General features: G+C 34.2%; 1 protein-coding gene across 1 annotated transcript in view; it reads right to left on the bottom strand.

The window, feature by feature from the left end:
- The window catches only part of LOC132551473 (sodium channel protein type 4 subunit alpha B-like), a 39,676-nt gene extending 27,350 nt beyond the window's left edge, over positions 1–12,326 (bottom strand). The window contains exons 1-10 of the mRNA XM_060215617.1: positions 12,042–12,326; positions 7,424–7,542; positions 5,636–5,716; positions 5,106–5,234; positions 4,524–4,615; positions 3,891–4,091; positions 3,388–3,451; positions 2,934–3,078; positions 2,193–2,342; positions 1,434–1,622 (exon numbers count right to left, since the gene is read on the bottom strand). Coding sequence (XP_060071600.1) covers positions 1,434–1,622; positions 2,193–2,342; positions 2,934–3,078; positions 3,388–3,451; positions 3,891–4,091; positions 4,524–4,615; positions 5,106–5,234; positions 5,636–5,716; positions 7,424–7,542; positions 12,042–12,326 — 1,455 coding nt within the window. The remainder of the gene's footprint in view (positions 1–1,433; positions 1,623–2,192; positions 2,343–2,933; positions 3,079–3,387; positions 3,452–3,890; positions 4,092–4,523; positions 4,616–5,105; positions 5,235–5,635; positions 5,717–7,423; positions 7,543–12,041) is intronic.
- Positions 12,327–21,844: the final 9,518 nt, after the last annotated feature.

The following is a 21,844-nucleotide window of genomic DNA, read 5'->3' as shown; positions in this document are numbered from 1 at the left end:
AAACATTAGAAGTACCGGATAACAGTTTATTCATCTAATTCAACATTCCGCAATCGACATTGTATGATTACATTTCATTGAAATAATTTTCGCTACTTACATTTATCTAAATAAAAAATGTTTCACCACGTGCAATGACTTGTAACTGCAATAAGTTGTTAAATAAGATGTAATGGACTAGTCTTATAGAAATATTCTGTAAGTATATGTTACTGCATCGTCTTCAAGTTACATTTCATTATATTTTGGGCTACTTATTACATTTTAAACATGAAACTTCAGATCATCGCTTCATACAAACTGAAGTTATGTACCTCTCTAGGAGATATGATTCTTAGAAATAAATCCATTTAAAGTCGTGTTTCGGAGTATAATGGAACATGTCTCAATCCAGAATTAACAACAGGATGATGATTCACAGTTTACGAAACTAACACTGTATATATTTTCTAAACCTGGCCATTTAAACATTTTTTGATATCAATGCTGGTGTAACAAGTGCACCTGGGTCTTCGTGCATTGATATTTGTATTATGTGACTCAAATAATAGTAATAATAGTAATGTTACATCTTCGTTGGAATATAGCACACACTTTGGTGTCAGTGAATGTTATTTCTGAGGGTCATTTTTTGCTATTTTCTTGATTAGATTGAAATCACGAAAAAGGCATATGCTGGAAATAAAATTATAGAGAAAAGATCCGTCTATCTCATGACTTTTGTGAGAAATCCTTCCTTTTTGCTTCAAGCTTTATATAAATCTGCAAAATTTGAATCTTGGAGAAAACACCCTTAACGGTCTATTGTCAAATCTTATAATAGCATCCGCACTATCTACAGTGTCTTTTTACCAAATATTTTTTTACTTGTATTTTCTTACTTTACTTATAAATTGGTACGTAACAGAGGCAAACTTTGTAATATTTACTGAAAATTATATAGCTTCATCAATATTGATAAACTATATTCGATTTCTTTGTCGTCCTAAAAACGCAGTTACTTTAATACGTCCACCTCCTATAAAACTAACATTTATTTTTCATTCATTGGTTTTTCTAAAATATGTAGATTTTTTTGTTATAATCGTTAAAAATTTGACAAATACTCTACGAATGGCAGAACTGCGCCAACTCAATGCAAGTTGAAGCAAGCACATGCACGACGTTCCTAGCTGGATTGTTTCCTCCAAAGGGGACGACGTTGTAATGTCGTAATTCTTTTCGTAAAATTCATGCAAAATAGCAAGAAGCTGAAATAAAATAATTGCATATTTTTATAGAAAATAGCACTTTCGTTGTCAAAACTCCAGTATTATGGGTAACAATTATGATGATAGCGCCCAGTGGTGAAAGCTTAAGCAGGTAAAACTGGAAACAAATGCACATGAAGCTGGAAATTTAGAAGGATACCGGAAAAGGGGTGCGTGACGTACTTTCACTATAGGGTGATGTGTATGTTCCTCCGATTGTTTTTCTGACTGAATGCTTGCGGTATCTTTGTCTTTTCCGTTATATGGTGGTAAAGTGAGATTGGACCCAGTTGGACTTCTCGTCATTCCTGGAGGTACAACCACAGTTATTGTACCTATATGTGCTTCCGGTGATGCGGCTTGGTCTAAAGCCTGTTGATTGTAAATGATACCAAGAAAGAATTTAGTACAATTCATTTCGTCTTGTGGAAAATGCTTCAGATTTATACTTGCTTACTGGTTTCTAAGATGAGTATCAGTGCTAGAGAAAAAATGATAATGAAGTTTATATTACATTATCGTAAAATTATGCAGTGGATTTCTTTTGTTAATATGACATTTGGTGGCATCAGACCATGACAATTAGTATACATTATCTCAGTGGATTTCTTTTGTTAATATCACATTTGGTGACATCAGACAATGACAATTAGTATACATTATCTCAGTGTGACGTCGCAGAAGAAAATATTACAGTAAAACGTTCAATAATCCACAAAATATTATGACAACTAGATTGGAAACGTTTCAACGAAATGAAAATTTATTTGTAATTACTACCAAACTTCTATATAACCACGTAACCAAACAACAATATTGTAACATTTTATAGAAGTTTCTACAGATTGATTTGATATATGGCTTGAGTATCTCCGTAATTCTTTTAATGCAGTTGACCAAGTATAACATTCGATGTGGCATTAAACTCCATATTAATCTTACCTCGTTCTCCTCGTCTGCTTTATCCTGCTTTTGTTGTTCGTCGTACGACATAGCGACGATAGCAAGGATAAGATTGACCAGATAGAAGGATCCTAACAATATTACGATCATGAAGTAAAGACAATGCCAAGGACCATTTGCACGCAATACCTTGAAACATAGAGAAACAAGACTGTATTATCACTTTTGAAATCATTAGTATGTTTTTCAACTCCAAAAACACCAATTAATTATTATAACTCCTGCTTAAACATTACAAGTGAGCTAGACGGGGATTGAACACTAAATGCGGTTTTATTGTCTGACACGATGAACTTTCACCGGGAAAGGCACTTTACGCACTAGCGGAGATTTGAATGCGCGGTAAGTAGTTCACAATTGTATTTTGTAATATTTTAATCATTCCCTAGTGGTCATATTATTACGCCCTAACTGATATCGTGCGATAAACTTGGAAATATTGTTGTAGAAACATATCTCCAAAACTCGTGGTTGTTGTATATGGTATTTCACTAATCACTCCCTTAAGCTCATGCTTATAGGTCTGTGATTTAACTAATCAAAACCCCCTCAACCCGCTCCCCGCTTTTTTTTTAAACAAAAGAAAACTCGTGTGACTAGGACGTATATCCGAACTTAAAACACTGATTTTACCACTTAAATTTACCTCACAAATTTATTCTATTTTATAAAATGTGAAAATCTTTATTTAAGTTCACGATGTAGTGCAGGTTGACTTACCAGCATGTACAGGTTTTCCCAATAGTCTTGTGTCATCAAACGGAAGGCACAGAGAAGGGCCACTCCAAAATGATCAAAACTTGTGTAGTTGAAGTTGGGATTGGAATGTAAAGAAGGAATACAGGTGTGGTTCTCTGGACAATCTCTAGAACCCGAAATACATCATTAATTGAAAAAATAGTGGAATATCAAATAATAGCAAATTAGGTAACATGTCTGTCTAGTGTCTTAATTAGGTCAATATCAGCTTGAAATAATGCTTTGACACAGAGATAAATAAAGAAAAAGTTATATAACATAAAAATTGAAAATGCATCTCATGATACATTTAAAATACGACCATATTCACGTCATCAAAATGGACAGCCTTCTCATATTTAACATCGCTTTAAAAATTTATCTAAAATGTTATAGCATGATCAACTTTTCATATGATTTTGAAAGAAAACCCTACCCTGCTCCCGTCGCGTTTCCACATAGATACGGTTCGGTAAACTTATCATGCGGGTACCAGTTGTCTAAAAAGGAAAACAAGAAATATGATTCATTCATATATGATTTCTTCTTGAATCAATTTGTTTGTTGTGATGTTCGGTTTATTTAATGTCGTTAATCTGTACTTCACATTATATCAATAGTAGCTGATATTACGACAGCCTCAGAAATTCTTGAGAAGAAAAAACAAGATGATGAATATACACTGTATATTTATGCTTATGAAATCTAATTTGTGGATTACAATCGAGACTGGAAATTTAAATTCCATTACATGGATAAATGAAACAAGGTTAATTTGTTTTTGATTGAAAGATAATGAAATTTTCCTTTGACTGATATCTAAAATATTGCAAAATTCTGAGGTCAAAAATATGATGAATTCAGAACAGTTAACAATACTAAATTAAAACAGTGAATGATCAATGGAATAATTGGTCTTATGTTTGTCAAAACGCATACCTCTGTCCCAAACGTGATTGAAGAATTCTTCATCGGTCATGTTATCATTATCCGTATTTATAACACACTTGCTGCGCAGTGCACCCATGTACAACTGCATTCCAATCAAGGCAAAGATGGAGAGCATGAACACGGTCAGAATCATGACGTCACGCAGCCGTCGAACGGCTTCAAGTAAGGCACCCACTATAGTTTTTAACCCTACAAGCAGATAATCATACACTTTTATAATATCTATAAATATGCGTTTATTGCTTGGAAGGAGTATCCTATTTAATAATTAATAAATTAAATTTAATATTTGATAATTCATAATTTATATATTTGATAGAAATATTAATCCTTAAAATTTACATATCTCATCTATGTATTAACCCTCGCTTAAATGATTTTATTTTTGAAACGAAATCAATTTACATGATTTAAACAATCTGACCAATTTGTTGAATATTCTTGAAACATAATTCTAGGAAAACAGATTTTTAAAATCCTGATCCCCGTTGTGTTTATCAAATATTCTAAAACTAAATTTGTTTAATCTCTAAAAAAGATTATTATTTTTACTCCTTGTTTTTATATTTAAAAAAAATCTATGCTTAGTCTTCTGTAAATGCATTATATATTCAATCTCACCTGGTATTACAGCTACGGTTTTAAGTGCTCGTAATACCCGGAAGGTTCTAAGTGCTGAGAGGTTTCCTAATTTGACGAACATTGTGATGTATCTGTAAACAAGCTCAGGACAATAACAATACTTTCGAAAAGTCAACAAATTTATAAAATTCGTTAAAAGACACGAGTAAATAGAGATGCAGTACATGTAGATATTGAATAGAACTGCATCATACAGTTATATCGTCGTTCTAGACTCGTCCGTGGAACAATAGGGTCTTAATATAGTGTACATAGGATTATAGTGACAGAACCATGAATTTATTACATGTAAATAAACAAACGGACTCAACAGTAGAATAACACCAATATCAAATCTTATTTTGGAAACCTAGTTTCCACAATATCATATAAGAAACGGACATATAACTAGATATGAAAGATAGATTTACAATCAAGAGGCTTAATGAAAATATCAGAAAGGATTAAAAAGAAGGAGAGTGATGACTTTATCTGTGTAGTTTTGTTTCTATCACTCACAAATCGAAGACTTTTAACATATCAGAGCAAAAACAATTTTAATCACATTATAAATATACTTACGCCAAAGATATTACTGAAAAATCTAGCCAATTCCAAGGGTCTCTGAGATACGTGAAATCTGCTAATATGTACCCACGGGACAGAATCTTGACGCACGCCTCGACGGTGTAGATGACAGTAAATATTTTCCTGAAAACACATTTACATATCATACAATTATACAATACAGCAATATGCCGAACATTATAAAAGAATGCCTTATGTTTACTTATGTAAATTAGAAAATAAAGAATATTTCAGAGCTAGATTTACATAATGAAATTGAATTAAATTTTGTACAAATCAAAGTTAATATCTAGTGACAAAAGTGTGACAACCATTTTGTTAAACTATGTACAATACATATTCCTGCTTCCGCGTAAAAATCTGTATCTTAATAATGTAAGAAAAATCCAGCACAAAATAATATACAAGGTATATATATATAAGGTAATATACTTACTCCATGGTGGGGAAACTGCCGGACAATGTAGGGAAAATCCAGCACAAAATGATATACAGGGTATATATATATAAGGTAATATACTTACTCCATGGTGGGGAAACTGCCGGACATTGCCATGAATACACAGTTGACGATGATGGTGAGGATAACACAGAGGTTGAAAACAGTAGAAATCGTTAAGGAATATATGAGAGTAATTAACATACTATTCTATCAACAAAAAACAAAATCGTTATCCTAATCTAATTATAGATCGATGACAATAAAAAGGAAAAACCAGAAAAATATGAGAATTTCAAGATGCAAAATCGACTATTGCTACATTGTGGAAACCAGAAACACCCAGGTCATGACAAGTAAATGTTATGCACTTAAAAATATAAACCGGGGTAGTCCTACCATAGCTGTTAGGTATACTGACAATGATAGAGCACATCAGTCATGTTTCCAACTTTGTTGCTAATACACGTTTTATCAACCTTATCGAATGAATTAGAGTAGCTCTCTTGTTGTAAAATTGTAAAAAAACACTTTCAGCTAATATCGATATGTTTTAACAGACATCTGGAGAAAAAATCTGGATTATCTACATTATCTTATCTTTTTTATTTTTATGATGATAATCATTTATAAATAATGTTTGCATCTTATTTGGTAAAAACTGAATTTCAAATCAATGATGATACATTTGGCTTTACATTTACATCTTGAATATTTTATGAATCAGCTGAATCTCATTTAAACGTTTTCAATTAGCTACTGAAGCGGAGTGAGTGTCCTTTAAGGCTCTGTCTAGCCATCGCATGTTTTTATCGTTCTTCACACCTTGTTCAAAACCGTATATAATGACTGTAGAAGGTCGTAGACATCAGTTTGTGATCTCTGTTAGGTTAACTCTGAGCATCAACTTTTCATATTTCAGCATATGAAAAATATCCCAGAAGCTACCTGAGAGAATAAAAAACTAATTAACGACTATACAAATACTAGAACAAGTTAATTCATTTATTTACCCGAGAACTTCGAGAACTACTGACTATGCTGAAGCTGTCAAACCTTTGCATAAAGATTCATGGGATACGAAAACACAATTGGATAAAAACAACACTTTTTAAATATGTATCAAAATCAATTATCAACGAAGCTGCATTAAGATTATCAAGAACCATATCAAGAAATTAATATAAAGAATGAAGTTTGATTCATTTACATACTGTTTACGTTACTAACATTGGTGTGGTAAACTAACTATGCTGGCACTGATAACTATCGAGTATAGGATCGACAGTGTGGTGTTAGCTTACATTAAGTAGTGGTTTAAAATGTTAATGGTTCTGATACTGACAACTCAATGATAGAGATAGAAAATGCATTAACACCAGTACACTATTGTTATTTCATATGGAAGTAAAGATCTTCGTAAATTTCTATATTGGAAGGACTCTGGATGGATGGATGGATTGATGAATATTATGTTGTTTTAAATTAGCATTGAAAATATTATGTGGTGTTACATGTAGTAAGTTAAAACTATGTTTCGTCAATTTCAAGCCGTCACAAAAGATGTTTACAAATATAGCCAGAGAACGTGTTAGATATCTGTAATGTGCATCTAAATGCCACGCGAGGAGTATGTTCGGCCAGCCAACACTTTATACCGATTTAGAACTAATTCACTACATCAGCTTTTTATTACTATGAACAATCTTTGCCGATAACTATCAATAAACACACATTTCTAGAAAAAAAAGTCCAAAAATTTTCCAAACTTCTTTTTAAATTATCATGCAGATATAATGTCATCTCATTACATCTTTTTCATTCGATATTTTATTAGCATTATTTATAATTAAGAGTCTACATGAAAGGATATGGATGTGTTAAGATGCATATAGAAATTCTCCGGACAGGGTTGAATGGCGTTAGGATGTAGAGTGCCTTGGTGGCACTGAATCGGAAGATTGTCCAATCTCTGGCCACCACGGCAAAGCTCTGAAAACAGAAATAACGACACGTGACAATGACATATCTCTCTAAGGACAATTCCAGAGACAACCAGAGACAACTCCTCTTTAATTCCCTTTCTGACCTTAGTGATTCTATACCTCCTACAATTGATACATTTCTCAAAGGTTCTCCTATACTTGATGCAAACATGAATAAATTTATTCTTGATATAGTTCAGAGATTCATAACTGACACTGGTCGCCTATTTTAGCAAATGTACATCCCATTCTATACTTCTATCTTTTCTATCTCTCATTTGTATTTGATGTCTCAAGTGTGGGTCCGCCTGTCCATTTTAGGGACTCAGCTCAGGATTATGTGCAAACGGACTGTTTGAACCTGCAGCCTGTCCCACCACAAATGGACATATTTTGACCCAGTCTTGTAATATCTTGTGATACCTAATTTGTATTTTTTAGTTTATGTTACTGTTCTGGAACTCAATAATACAAACGATGGTGATGCCTATTTTGCATTTCGGTTATATAATCATCCATTTGAATCTATCTTCTACATTCTTATTCCTAATATTATTATTATCTGTTATCTCTAATTTTGATTGATGTGTCTGTATACTTGTTTATGCACTGTAAGGAGAGGGCTTTCATAGGCTCTGCCTGTTGCCCAATTCCTACTGTCAATACCACCATGACAATAAAATATTCTGAAAGTAAAAGTAAGGACAATTCTTAAATGTTTTTTCTCAAACTGGAAAAAGAAGTACAGAAGAATTTTGGTATTTACATAAAGAAGAAACTAGACACACCCCAATGCATTCTGTAAGGATCAGGAAGCAATCGAGACCAAACGTCTTGCTTCTAATTTTCACGGAGAAGCTCTAAATCAACGAATCCATATGTCTATTAATTAACAAAATATTAAATACATTGACATGAATGTTAAGTATTGATATTGCCTACGGCAAACATAAAATTGAAAAACCACGAAATTTGACCTCTACAAAAATGTATGGTTTTACAATAAATATCTCAAAGACGTCTCGTTGTACGTATTTATATCAACACACTGGGTTCATATATTACAGCTTAACCGCAGGTGTCCTGTCCTTCATGGTCGTTTACGTTACGCAACGGTTTCTCGTTTCACCATTACGTACATTATAGCGTCTAGAATTTTCGTTCTTTAAATATTTTCTTCATTGTACATTACTGACGTTAATAACACACACAATTACATGTAACTAAAACCGTGTCATGCAAATCTAGCTGCATCTATTTACTGGTCATGAGAGGACAATGATTGCTTTAATCCAAGAGTATCAGATACTTTGGTGGTGGAGAAAATGGACTGGGTGGTTTGATATATCCGACAGTTGACCTAGTAACTGGTAGGGAGAAGTTTAAAACATATTCTCAGTTGTCAAGTATGCATATAAAAGTGCAATAAATCTCAAACTTGCGTAGACAATCTTTATTCACAGAGTCTGTTTCATGTTTATAAATGCCCCATGCACTAAAATCAAGATTAAGGTGTAAGAACTTGTCAGACCACTGTGAAACATTTTCTATGACAGGCGTTGTATAAGGAATAGGTCTAATTTAATCTGTTTTCGATCGAATCTTCTTGCCATGTTGTTACACATCATTATAGTATATCTTAGTATACATAGTATTATAGCTGACAGTCCTGTCAACTCATGCCCAGTTCATACATTGTATATGCAAGATAACGATGTAGTCATCGAAATGTCACACATCAATTTCTTTACTGGCTGTGATATAATAATTTCTATTTTTATACTTGCCACGCCATCTTATCCATTCAGATTTCTAACCTTCATATACTAAACTTTATCGCTCGTTAAAAAACACTAATATTATGCATAAATATAAATATTACTTGTGAAGATTAACATAGCAGACATTTTATTGAAGTCGTGGGTTATTATGTCAATGATAAAAATTGAAATCCATCAAAATATTCTTGACTTATAAACTGAGTAGGTAAAGTTTGCACTTATTTTTAAACAGTGCTTTTTTTATTCATCGACTTATTAAAATTTTTATCTTTTAGTGATCGATAATTTTCAGACTCTAACCAATGTTGAAATCTATATTTTTTAAAAACATATCTGATTTGATAACCATTTACTTATAATCCTTTTGTCTTCTATAGTGATTTAAGTGATCCAATCATTGTACAAAGTGTATATGATATATAACTGATTGATAGAATTGATGATAATGCAGTTTTATTTATCTATTTGTTAAGACTATAACCTATATAATAATGTATTGATATAAGGTAATAATGCATCGAGTGGAGAAAGTACACTTATCAACCAAAAAGGAATTTTAATTTTGTTTCAAGTGTCATTCTTCATCATCAACACACACACAAAAACACACAAAATTGGGTTAAACTTTAATTACCTCTCCAAGAAATGTGATTACACTGCCTTGATCATAATGTAGCAAATATTAAACAAAAGTAAAATACTGTGTGATGCTGATAGATAATTATTTCTAAACCATCATTTACACAAGCGGATTCCGACATCTCGTGAGACATTGCAGAGGATAGCCTGACACTGCAAGGTTACTTAATTACTCTAATTAAACACCATTTATAGAAAATTAATCTGTAACATTTTATTTTCGATCCTCAATTCCAGCTTAAAACCTATAAAGTATTGCTAAATACAATTATATATGCTCATCAATTTTAAACATGTACAGCTTCTCTAACACCTAGTCACTACCGTACGGTATCTGGGGTAGTGTTGCTATCTATATCATGACGTTAGCCTGTGTTAGCGAATTTGTTATGATCTTTATTTTCTGATGCGGAAAAAAATTGTGAATACAGTTCATATCGTATAAAGGATAATGCTAGGATAAAAAAAATCAAGCATTCTGACACTTGATCACTAGATTTGATAGAGCATGCCCTGTCCCCTCATGGCCTCTCTACATCGAATCAATTGTCAGATCCTATATCGGAAGTTTTATCTACAAATCCAAATCTTAAATCGAATACTTTGTCTCTAAATCTAGACAATCTTCTCCAACACAATTTACTCTATAATACAGACAACATACATTGAATACTTTGTCTCTAAATCTAGACAATCTTCTCCAACACAATTTACTCTATAATACAGACAACATACATTGAATACTTTGTCTCTAAATCTAGACAATCTTCTCCAACACAATTTACTCTATAATGCAGACAACATACATTGAATACTTTGTCTCTAAATCTAGACAATCTTCTCCAACACAATTTACTCTATAATGCAGACAACATACATTGAATACTTTGTCTCTAAATCTAGACAATCTTCTCCAACACAATTTACTCTATAATGCAGACAACATACATTGAATACTTTGTCTCTATAATGCATACACTTCACATTGAATATTTTGTACTTTAACTCTATAAAGATATATCTAATTCCCAATCTGTGACCTTTGACTTTGTCGGTGAAATGCAAACCAAACCCTTCATTGACTACCTTATCTTACTATGTAAGTCCCTATTTTGAATTATACATTTGTTCTAGTTTCGACTCTACACTGATTATAACCCTAAATCGCTGACTTTACAACAAAACGAAGCATTTAAGACTGTGACGAAATTCAGAGCTTGCTTGATATCATCACACAGTACTCAGTTATTCTATTAAAAGAGCTTGATGAAGATAAGGTTCCATTTTTCCATCAGATTTGATAAGCGTACACAGTGTTTTAAAGGATTTGAATCAAAGACAAGTTCTTTTTACTTTGAAAGTTGTAAATGTAGTGAAAGTATAACCTGACTCAAACTACAATGTGTGGCCTGAAAACCGCGGTCCTTTCCTGAATGATGCGACATTTAGACGAAACATACACAGCCAAATAAAAATGAGTTGTCCAACGCAGTGTTTGCATCAGACACTTAAGCAGAATTAACTACATCCCCGGTAGCTGGTTTGGTGTAGACTGGTAGGTTGAAGTACAAACTATCGCGTTAATATCGATCGGGACATCTAATGCATCATTCTACATGCCCAATGTCATAAATATTACAAAGGCTCTAGCATATACTTGATAAACATTCAAACTCATCTATTCTAACGGTTTGTATAGAACGCTTTTATCTTTAACATCCGTGGTATATATTTCCAATAAAAGGGTTTTTTTTTACAAAAAATTATTCACCGCTTTGGTCATTTAATACATTTTATATTCTCCTCTGAATGATGATTTTTTTTAAAAAATTCCAAGCGAAATTTGATACTTATTTTTAACTGAATTCTATTTATATGTGGGGAGAGAAACTTTATTTTCGCAATTTTATGAACGTCAAATAGATGCCTGGTGATAGATTTTTGGTATTTTATATTACGATTGTATGTATTCTGAAAACAAACAAAACACAAGCATGTGTTCTTAAAATTTGTAAATAAAACATACCTTACTAACAAAGCTTATCAATCAAACTTTATATGCAAATCTATATCTACATATACCTACCAATTTGTTGGCATAGTAATCATCAAAGTCTTCTATGGGCTTGCCCATTAGTTCACGAGGGAAGTTATTTTGCATGTAGGTTGGGAGCTTCTTTCCGATTTCCAGTTGTTCGTCCGGTTTTAGTTCGTCCTCCTCTCGTTGAGGCTCTTCTTCCTCACCTTCCTCGGCCGCCTCCCGTTCAGCTTTCCGATGTGCCTTTTCCTCGGCAATTCTTTGTTCAATTGCGAACATAGACTCCCTGGTGAAAAGCTGAAATATGCTGACCTCATTTTCCTCTTCCTCCATCTTGACGTTATACACGATGTGTCTGCGGCTGTGTATAGCTTATACATTTAATGATGATTCTCCTGAAAAGACAGAAAAGAATAAAAATCAGAATTTGTATCTAGCGTTTACTAGAAAGATTACAGAGACTTCGTTTTTTTATGAAATCCGACCGCAAAGACACACATTGACAACCTCTTGTTTCCTTTTAACTATATTTACTTATTGTAACTTTAGTCAGTAGAAGAAATTTGTCTCTTTAATTCGAACAATTAAGAATCCAGGGGAGTATCGCATGCATCTTCAATATATAATTATTAAGCATGCGTGGCTAATAATGTACCTTTAAGACGATTTAGTCACGTGAGGAGAAAAGTATCACTCCCGTTTATTGGAAGTAGTTCGTCGGTCCCTGCCTAACTTACACAAAACATTCCAACTCACTTAAATCCAATACTCGGCTATCTCGAATTTTTCCAATGGTCCTGCCGAGTTCGAGATGACCAGTTCTAATTGAATTACATTTGTAATCCATACAGTAAGTCCCCTCATTGGGAGCCCCACTCTATGATGGACTCGAAAGAACCGATGTAATTAATTGATATGCTATAAAACTTAACATGATCTTCGTACTTCTCATCACAGTGTATGTAAGGTACTCAAACCGTATGATGAGGAATCCCTAATTAATTAGCTGTGTATGTTACCTTCTCTGATAGCGGATTGAAATAACGGGAAAGCAGGAACAGGCTATGTGGGAGGGCTGAACATTTCTCTGTCGATATCGTCAGAATTCTTAACATTCCTTAGACATATCTGCTGTAAGTGACTACATAAAGTAAGTGGTAATTACTTTAGTTGAAATGGTGCATATGTCGCCAACAATGTGACAAGGAAGTCATATCAAAGTAGAAAATGTTTATGACAGACGTTGTAGGCACTTGTGAGTTTGGAGTGTTTTCTCTGACGGCCGTTCTACTTCTGAAAGATCAGGTTCCAAAAGGAAGAGAAAAACCTATTTTCATTGCAAATGGCATCGATGCGTTCGCAATTGTCAAATTTTCGTTTTCATATACTTTTTGTATATAAAACACAAAATTATCTCTGTTCATTGTGTTTATCGCCATCTTGCGGTAATGTCTCGTTGTTGTAGCTGTTGACTAAATCCCTGAATATAATGCGGATGCATATCGCAAGATATTCAGAACGAATAAGAAAATATTCATCACAGTTTACGGTGATCAATGATTATAGCTGCTTCCAAAGAAATAAAAACCGCCCGGGTTGGGATCGAACCCTACACCTGAAATCTTTACCTTTTCATTAGCCCAGTTACTCTACCATTGAGCTAGCACCTACTTTCCCCCACCCACCCATTCACCTGATTACCTGCACATTCCTCTCTATATCTACTTCAATGAGAGTAGAAGTCTTTATCATGAAGTTGCAAAGTTCATTAACGAATCAGTAGAAACACTGAATCCCCCTTTCAGAAACAAAACACTATCTCTACCTTAATAAAGCGAAAATATAAGAACAATTATGGACTTGATGAACCTATATATAGATCGTGTTCGTAAAATACAGAAAGTCTATTTAGATAATTTAGTTAGAACTGATACATTCACAATCGGCTCAAAAACCCCTGAAACAAACCCATTATCAGCGTTTTTGTTCACAGGCATGGATTCCATTGGACTGACAGATTGTAACAAATTTGCGTTATTTCAGGTTTAGCTGTCATTAGGGAATAATTTGCGTCACAGACTTCCTGACCAATCGCTGGTCACTATTTCAATCGATTTACAAGAGGTAACAATATTAATGATCAAGCATGGCACTCAGGATTTCTTTAAAGAGTTTCGATGACTTTGTCGCATTGACTCCGTGATCAGTGTTACTTTGATGTTTGTTTTGAGTATATCGTTCCCGATGCGTATTCACACGATGCGTGTTGGTACGTAGTTAGATCAATGCAAACTTTATTATATGCCGAAGGTCTAGCTGAATGCTGAACGAATTGGGCTGTGCTTCATGTTGAGGGGATGTATGAGTCAACCGCCAATCAATAAGTGTTTCTAGTTGGTAGCTTTACGTGAACGACTGAATATTATCGAAAATGTAAATCTTGAGCAGAACACGCACAGTGCGACACGAATAGTGCCAAAATACTGTTAGAATTACCGGTACCGCAGTATCGCATAATTCAGAGGCACCATCAGGGGTTTTGCATGAACAATATATTTCTAATTCAATACTGCTGGTAGTCTTATTATCTTGCCAAGACATTGTAAATCGAGAGAGTATGGATACATATGTGTGACTACAAAGATACTGAACTATTCGCAATATCCACGTAAAGCATTCCAATATAAACAATAAAATACATAAACAACTGATAAACAAACTGTCAGTAGAATCAAAGGGAAAATAAAATAAATTGTAAGAGGTCCATCAATAATGTTAAGTTATTCATGTTTTTGTTTATTGAATGTAGGTAAATTTCAGTCTTAAATATCACATTTCACACATGATACTTCATAAAACACTAAATATCTTTTTTAGGATTAGGAAATGTAGGTATGTAAAAAGGAAAAGTTTTACCGCCGTGTCGTTCTAGATCTATACATTTTTTCCTACTTGGGGTTCACCAAGGAAGTCTTAGTGTTAGTCAATAAAGCTCTTCGTAATTCACCGTGACGTTTCAGACGGTTTAAGTTGATCTGTGATTTCGATTCAGATAAATTTACATAACGTACACTCAGATCGTACTCTCAGTAAATATTAACTAAAGATGTGTATCAACATTCGTCCTGTACAAAACAAACAAATGTGTATCAACATTCGTCCTGCAAAACACAAACAAATGTGTATCAACATTCGTCCTGTACAACACAAACAAATGTGTATCAACATTCGTCCTGTACAACACAAACAAATGTGTATCAACATTCGTCCTGTACAACACAAACAAATGTGTATCAACATTCGTCCTGTACAACACAAACAAATGTGTATCAACATTCGTCCTGTACAACACAAACAAATGTGTATCAACATTTACCCTGTACAACGCAAACAAATGTGTATCAACATTCGTCCTGTACAACACAAACAAATGTGTATCAACATTTACTCTGTACAACACAAACAAATGTGTATCAACATTTACTCTGTACAACACAAACAAACGTGTATCAACATTTACCCTGTACAATACGAAAACTATGTATACTAACATTTCTGAAAAACTCGAAAACCGGACTACTTTAGTCGTCTTTAATACAGAACCAGTGTATTAAACGAGCAGATATAAATCAGACACACGAAGGTACAACACAGATTTTTTGTGTCTAGAGATGTACCAGAAATTACATTAGAGGAAAAAGCGAGAAACTATCAGCATGAAAAATGGTTTGCTAATGAAATTTTGCCATCATTGATAAATATTGATTCAATTTTGATTAGAAAGATTAAGAGTGTATGTATGTCGTGTGAGGTTTGCTGCAAACGTTCATAATAGCGGTTGGTATAATACACTCCATATGAACTTCAAGTCAAAAGCCTAGCCCGCTATTTACAATGCATTTTTTCTTCAATTATGCATTATATTTACAGGATGAATCTAGTAAGATAATATTCGTGCCAATATGAGCATGATAAAAAGAAGCCACATCAAGTCCATATTGTAGACAATGGCTTCTCACGTAAAGCACTACAGCTGAATACCACGAAGGGCACCATGGGTCTCTATAGTGATACTTATCAAACGGTACGTGCCTAGACGATAACTCAAAGTCGACAGCAAGAGGTCGACTGCACTCGTATACAAAATACACGACGTAGAAAAACTAGATAAAAATGAAGGTCTTTTACATTTAGAAGCTTAGAGACAGAGACAAACAAAGCTTTGGACAATGGTTTCGGAATCCTCCTCGGAGACATTGTTGACGCATTCGGAAACCCTCTAGAGAGATCTTAAGATGATGACCGAACTCTAGACTATATAGAGATTATGAAAACAGCTGATTTCTCTTTCTAGAAGTCAACAACATTTTATAAATTCAAAGTATTGTAAACGCTTAACCAATGATGTTTGAAATCGAAATGTACATGCATATCTATTTGTATTGTAGTCATGTGAGAGTAATCTAAACACGCGAAATAGTAGCAATATGAATGATAAAACTAAATCAAATTGAGTTCGAGTTCCATTGCAGAAGCAATTTATAAGTTTCGGGAATTTGCAATGCATGCGTGACTGTAAGTCCTCGAGGTTTGCCGTAACCTGCGTGCCACGTTTTACTTCGTTCGAATCGTGGCCTGGTTCAGAATAAACACCTGTACTTGGCGCTGTTCTAAAATTGTTTGAAATATAAAAATCCTTTTGAAATATGGGACTACTGCATCTCCCCATCTAGAGTTTGACTGTTCTTTCGATCACTTTGCATTTTCTTCAGTCGCCTCATAGACTTCAAATTGTAGGCCCTCGGTATCACTGACAAGTCCTAGTCAGACGAGACAGCTGTATGATGTAGCATCACTGTCAGACGAGACAGCTGTATGATGTAGCATCACTGACGAGTCCTAGTCAGACGAGACAGCTGTATGATGTAGCATCACTGACGAGTCCTAGAAGGACGAGACAGCTGTATGATGTAGCATCACTGACGAGTCCTAGTCAGACGAGACAGCTGTATGATGTAGCATCACTGACGAGTCCTAGTCAGACGAGACAGCTGTATGATGTAGCATCACTGACGATTCCTAGTCAGACGAGACAGCTGTATGAGATTATGAATCACTGATTTCCTTTCTAGAAGGACAACATTTTATAAATTCAAAGTCCTAGTAAACGCTTAACCTGTGATGTTTGAAATCACTGAAATGTACATGCATATCTATTTGTATTGTAGTCATGTGAGCATCACTGACACGCGAAATAGTAGCAATATGAATGATAAAACTAAATCAAATTGAGTTCGAGTTCCATTGCAGAAGCAATTTATAAGTTTCACTGAATTTGCAATGCAGCTGTGACTGTAGCATCACTGACGGTTTGCCTAACCTGCGTGCCACGTTTTACTTCACTGACGTGTCCTGGTTCAGAATAAAAACCTGTATGGCGCTGTTCTAAAATTGTTTGAAATATAAAAATCCTTTTGAAATATGGGACTACTGCATCTCCCCATCTAGAGTTTGACTGTTCTTTCGATCACTTTGCATTTTCTTCAGTCGCCTCATAGACTTCAAATTGTAGGCCCTCGGTATCACTGACGAGTCCTAGTCAGACGAGACAGCTGTATGATGTAGCATCACTGACGAGTCCTAGTCAGACGAGACAGCTGTATGATGTAGCATCACTGACGAGTCCTAGTCAGACGAGACAGCTGTATGATGTAGCATCACTGACGAGTCCTAGTCAGACGAGACAGCTGTATGATGTAGCATCACTGACGAGTCCTAGTCAGACGAGACAGCTGTATGATGTAGTATCACTGACGAGTCCTAGTCAGACGAGACAGCTGTATGATGTAGCATCACTGACGAGTCCTAGTCAGACGAGACAGCTGTATGATGTAGCATCACTGACGAGTCCTAGTCAGACGAGACAGCTGTATGATGTAGCATCACTGACGAGTCCTAGTCAGACGAGACAGCTGTATGATGTAGTATAATTCTTTGTTTGGCTCTACTGTATTAAACTCTAAATTATTAGAAGGCTCTATTCGTGTGTCTTTTGTAAAATCTTCCGTGAGTAAAACTTTAAAGATTATGACCCGGATAAAAATATCACGATTATTCAAAATTATGTACAAATCAATTATCGATATGAATAAAGAATGTGTGTTGAATATGCGTTATAAGAATGAGTTTAAAAACAAAATCTTTAAAAAAAAATTTTGGTTTAAATAACATCTGTTTTGCAACAACTATAAGATAAATTTGGTTACAAGAATTTATGGTTGTTATAAAACAATGATAAAATTGCTATGGTATTTTGTATCAAATGTCTCACGCGGCCTGATACCTCATCTACTTCAACAGAATTCACCAATTCTAGGAGGGACAAACAGCTAGAGCACATCTCGAAACAATAAGTTATGTATCATGAATGGATTGTTCTTACATTCAAAAACCGGTAAAAATACGTGTATGTTTATGTGACATTTTGATGACTACATACATAACAACGTAAATTGTCTGATGAAGGTGACAAGTGTTTTTTATCAAAACGTCACACGTCACGCTCTAAGTGGCTGTGACACTTGTTCAACAGCTACGGGATTCAATGGCAAAAAAAAACAAATGTGTCGTTATATATATATTGTGTTTCTTGTCAACATCTGATGATTTTGAATTTGAAATAAGATTTATGTTAAATATGGTTTTACAAACAAGACTTGTTAATTATACCTCATCTTTTTCTCGGAACAAAGACTAGCAGGGCACTCAGACAACAAATGACATCAGGATTAAGGGCATATACAGTGGAATCTATCTAAACCTAATACCTTTGGGACTGAATAATTTGGCCGGTTTGTAGAGAGTTCCGCATTATAGAGACTCCATTGTTATAATATTGTTGGAATTGGGGCTCAATTATTGGACCCGATAATACAGATATCTGGATTGCACACAATCGACTTTAGACAGAGTCCACTGTATCTGAAAATTGCAAAGATAGCATGAAAGTATTGAAAACTGATTATAGTACACAAAGTATGTATGTTTTACATTCAAACTCAACCATCTATGTGCAATGATATGTATGATTCATAATTGCATAACACAAGTTTGAATTTGGCATGGTCAACTGATCGTGAATTTTGAAAGTTTGTAATACATTTATGACCACGATCCCAAGGAAATTGTTAGAAATTTGTTTCCACAAATTGGAAATATAAGGCTACTAAAGACAAAATCAGAATTTAGGTCAATATTTCTAACGAAATTAAGTTGCTGACGTGATGGAACGTGACGTCACTTGATGGGACGAGATGGACATGAGTAGCAAAAACTTGATGGTTTGAATAGATGTTTAATAGCAATGAATAACTCGTCCCTTTCTCTTGCCATATCTTTATCAAAATGAAAAAAAAAACACTGATGATTAATTGATGAAGACATTAATTATACCAAGAGAAAATCGGACAAGGAAAGGCCCAAGATCACAGAGCTTTGAAAAGATTCACAGTAAGTAAATAACAGCTACATTTTTATAGTAAACGATGTGTGATTCTCTGATTGGATGAGCGTTTCTTTGCTGTCGTACGTATAACAAAAGCAAGATGGCGACCGGTGGACAATTATGTACAACGTATATACACCATTCATCAAATGCATGCATAATACATAACACATTTTCCTCTGGACGTACCTAATTTACAGCGTGTACACGTTGTAATTCTGAATACACCAAACCTACACATGCATGTATGTGGAAGGCCTCTACTGTTAATTAACACGGTAACGAACTTCACTTGTTCTTCGTTCTACGACAAATCAAGTTTATTTTAGTGAAGGAATTTTATGTAAAAACAAATTTTCGTGGTGTTCAAATTTCATGGTTTTCCAAAAGTATACATATTCGTTGCAGCGGCGTTGTAAACAAAAGCAACAAGATATTGGTTTTTTCCGAGGGTACAAAAAAGATCAAGTTTGAGATTGATTATAAAATCCATTGCAGATGGTTATTACTGTGTGTGTATTGTAAGAAGGAATATATTTCACACGTGTCTAGAAGAAACGAAGGCTATCGGGGTTGTTATTGTACAGAGCTGAAGGTCGAATCGTCAAATTATGTCACTCTACGAACCGTTTTACTGCAAATGTTCATTCACAAATATTCGGATTTAAAAAGCGTTAAATTCGCTTGATAAAATTAACTAATTAAAAAATGTCAATAACTGAAATTGATTGAAGCAACAATTCGCTGTTTTTTAAGTTACCTCGAAATGTTAATCTCGCGTCCGTCTCTATATATGCTCCTCTACTTTTGTTCACTTTCATTTCAAATTTTTCACGTGCCTTACGCGCTAATGCTAATGATTTTCAAACACCGTTGATAAGCAATGTTTATGAAATCCTAACCTTAGTCCTTTGCCTTGGCGAGATGTTGTATAACTAAGCATGGAACAGAATCACAAAACCGGGTTAGTGGAGAATTTTTTAAATGTTGCAACTCTATATCCTTGTTAAACAAAGTGTCCTCCTATCCGGATCGAGTTTTCTACCTTTTTAAGGTACAGTAACAGGATGAAAGTAAAGACATTTCCTCATTAACATGCCTTGGAAATGTTAATTACACCGTTTTTGGGTGGTCTCCAGTCACAGCTACGTGTTTTATTGCTATATCATCTAAATTTATTTTGTTTACGTTTTTTCAAAACGTGACCTCAATGTTCTTAACACACAAAAACATCTCACGGTTTCATCCTTATGCCGAGGTATTATTACAAAACCTATCGATAGATCTCTGATTATAAATACATCGCAAACGGAAATCATAATTCATTTAAAATTTGTTTTCGAAAGTTATATGCAAGAAGATGTAGTTCTATCATATACACATTTCTGAATTATGAACCGGATTATACCACAAAATATGTACATATCTCACTCTCAGGATCCCAGCCACAAAAGCTATATTTAAGGTAAGATGATGAATTAGTCACAGTTTTCATCACAGCGAGCGAAGATTGACGAGAATGAACAAAGAGGTTAAACAAAACGAGACGGAAACCTTAAATCAAGGACACGTAACTTCCTAAGGTTACACTGCAAAGTAGAACATTGGACTTTAAATAAAAATAATTGAGAGAAAAAGCATTGTGTAATGAATACAACGTGATACAACTTTCAAGAATTTCTTATCACGTGTTTGATACAGAAACAAGGTTCATATAACTTAAACATGGTAGTACACAGGAAATCCCATTCAGCTATTTATAGTACATACTATGCTGTTTTTTGATAGGTCAGGTTTGTAAAATAATATCATGCTGAAACTCGGACTTTGTGTTTAGGGTCAGATCGTTATTTTCTTTATCTGATTAAAATTTCAAGCTGTCATTTTACCCATATTTTGAGTTCATTCTTTTTAATTTTGAATCGGTTTTGACATTTCTATGTGTTACAGAATATGATTGTGTTTGAATCGAGTTTCCAAACAACAGCTGTATCATTAATATTTCATCAGTACATTTTAATGAATGAAATTTGTAATCCATTAGGAAGAGGTGCTCGGTTTCCGATTAAATATCAAGTCGTTTCGGTTGTATGTCAATGACATAGCTTCAAAGCTCACGTTAAAGCTGACCCTAAAGACATAAAGCATAAAGGGGAGAAATGAGAAACATTTGTAACGATAAGAACTATCCAATACTATCTTCTTCCTTACTTCAAACAATCCTGAAATGTAATTAACATCAAGCTTAATAAATCGATATCAAAAGACGAGCCATTGTTAACGTAACCGTGTCATGTGCAGATACTATAGCTTGTTGTTTGTTATATATAATGTATACTCCAAAGCA

The sequence above is a fragment of the Ylistrum balloti genome, unplaced genomic scaffold, assembly GCF_031769215.1.
Source record: "Ylistrum balloti isolate Yb309-2 unplaced genomic scaffold, AGI_CSIRO_Ybal_v1 Utg370200, whole genome shotgun sequence".
In the NCBI taxonomy this organism is placed as follows: Eukaryota; Metazoa; Mollusca; class Bivalvia; order Pectinida; family Pectinidae; genus Ylistrum; species Ylistrum balloti.
The sequence above is the reverse complement of the archived record's forward strand: the minus strand, read 5'-3'. Positions and strand labels throughout refer to the sequence as shown.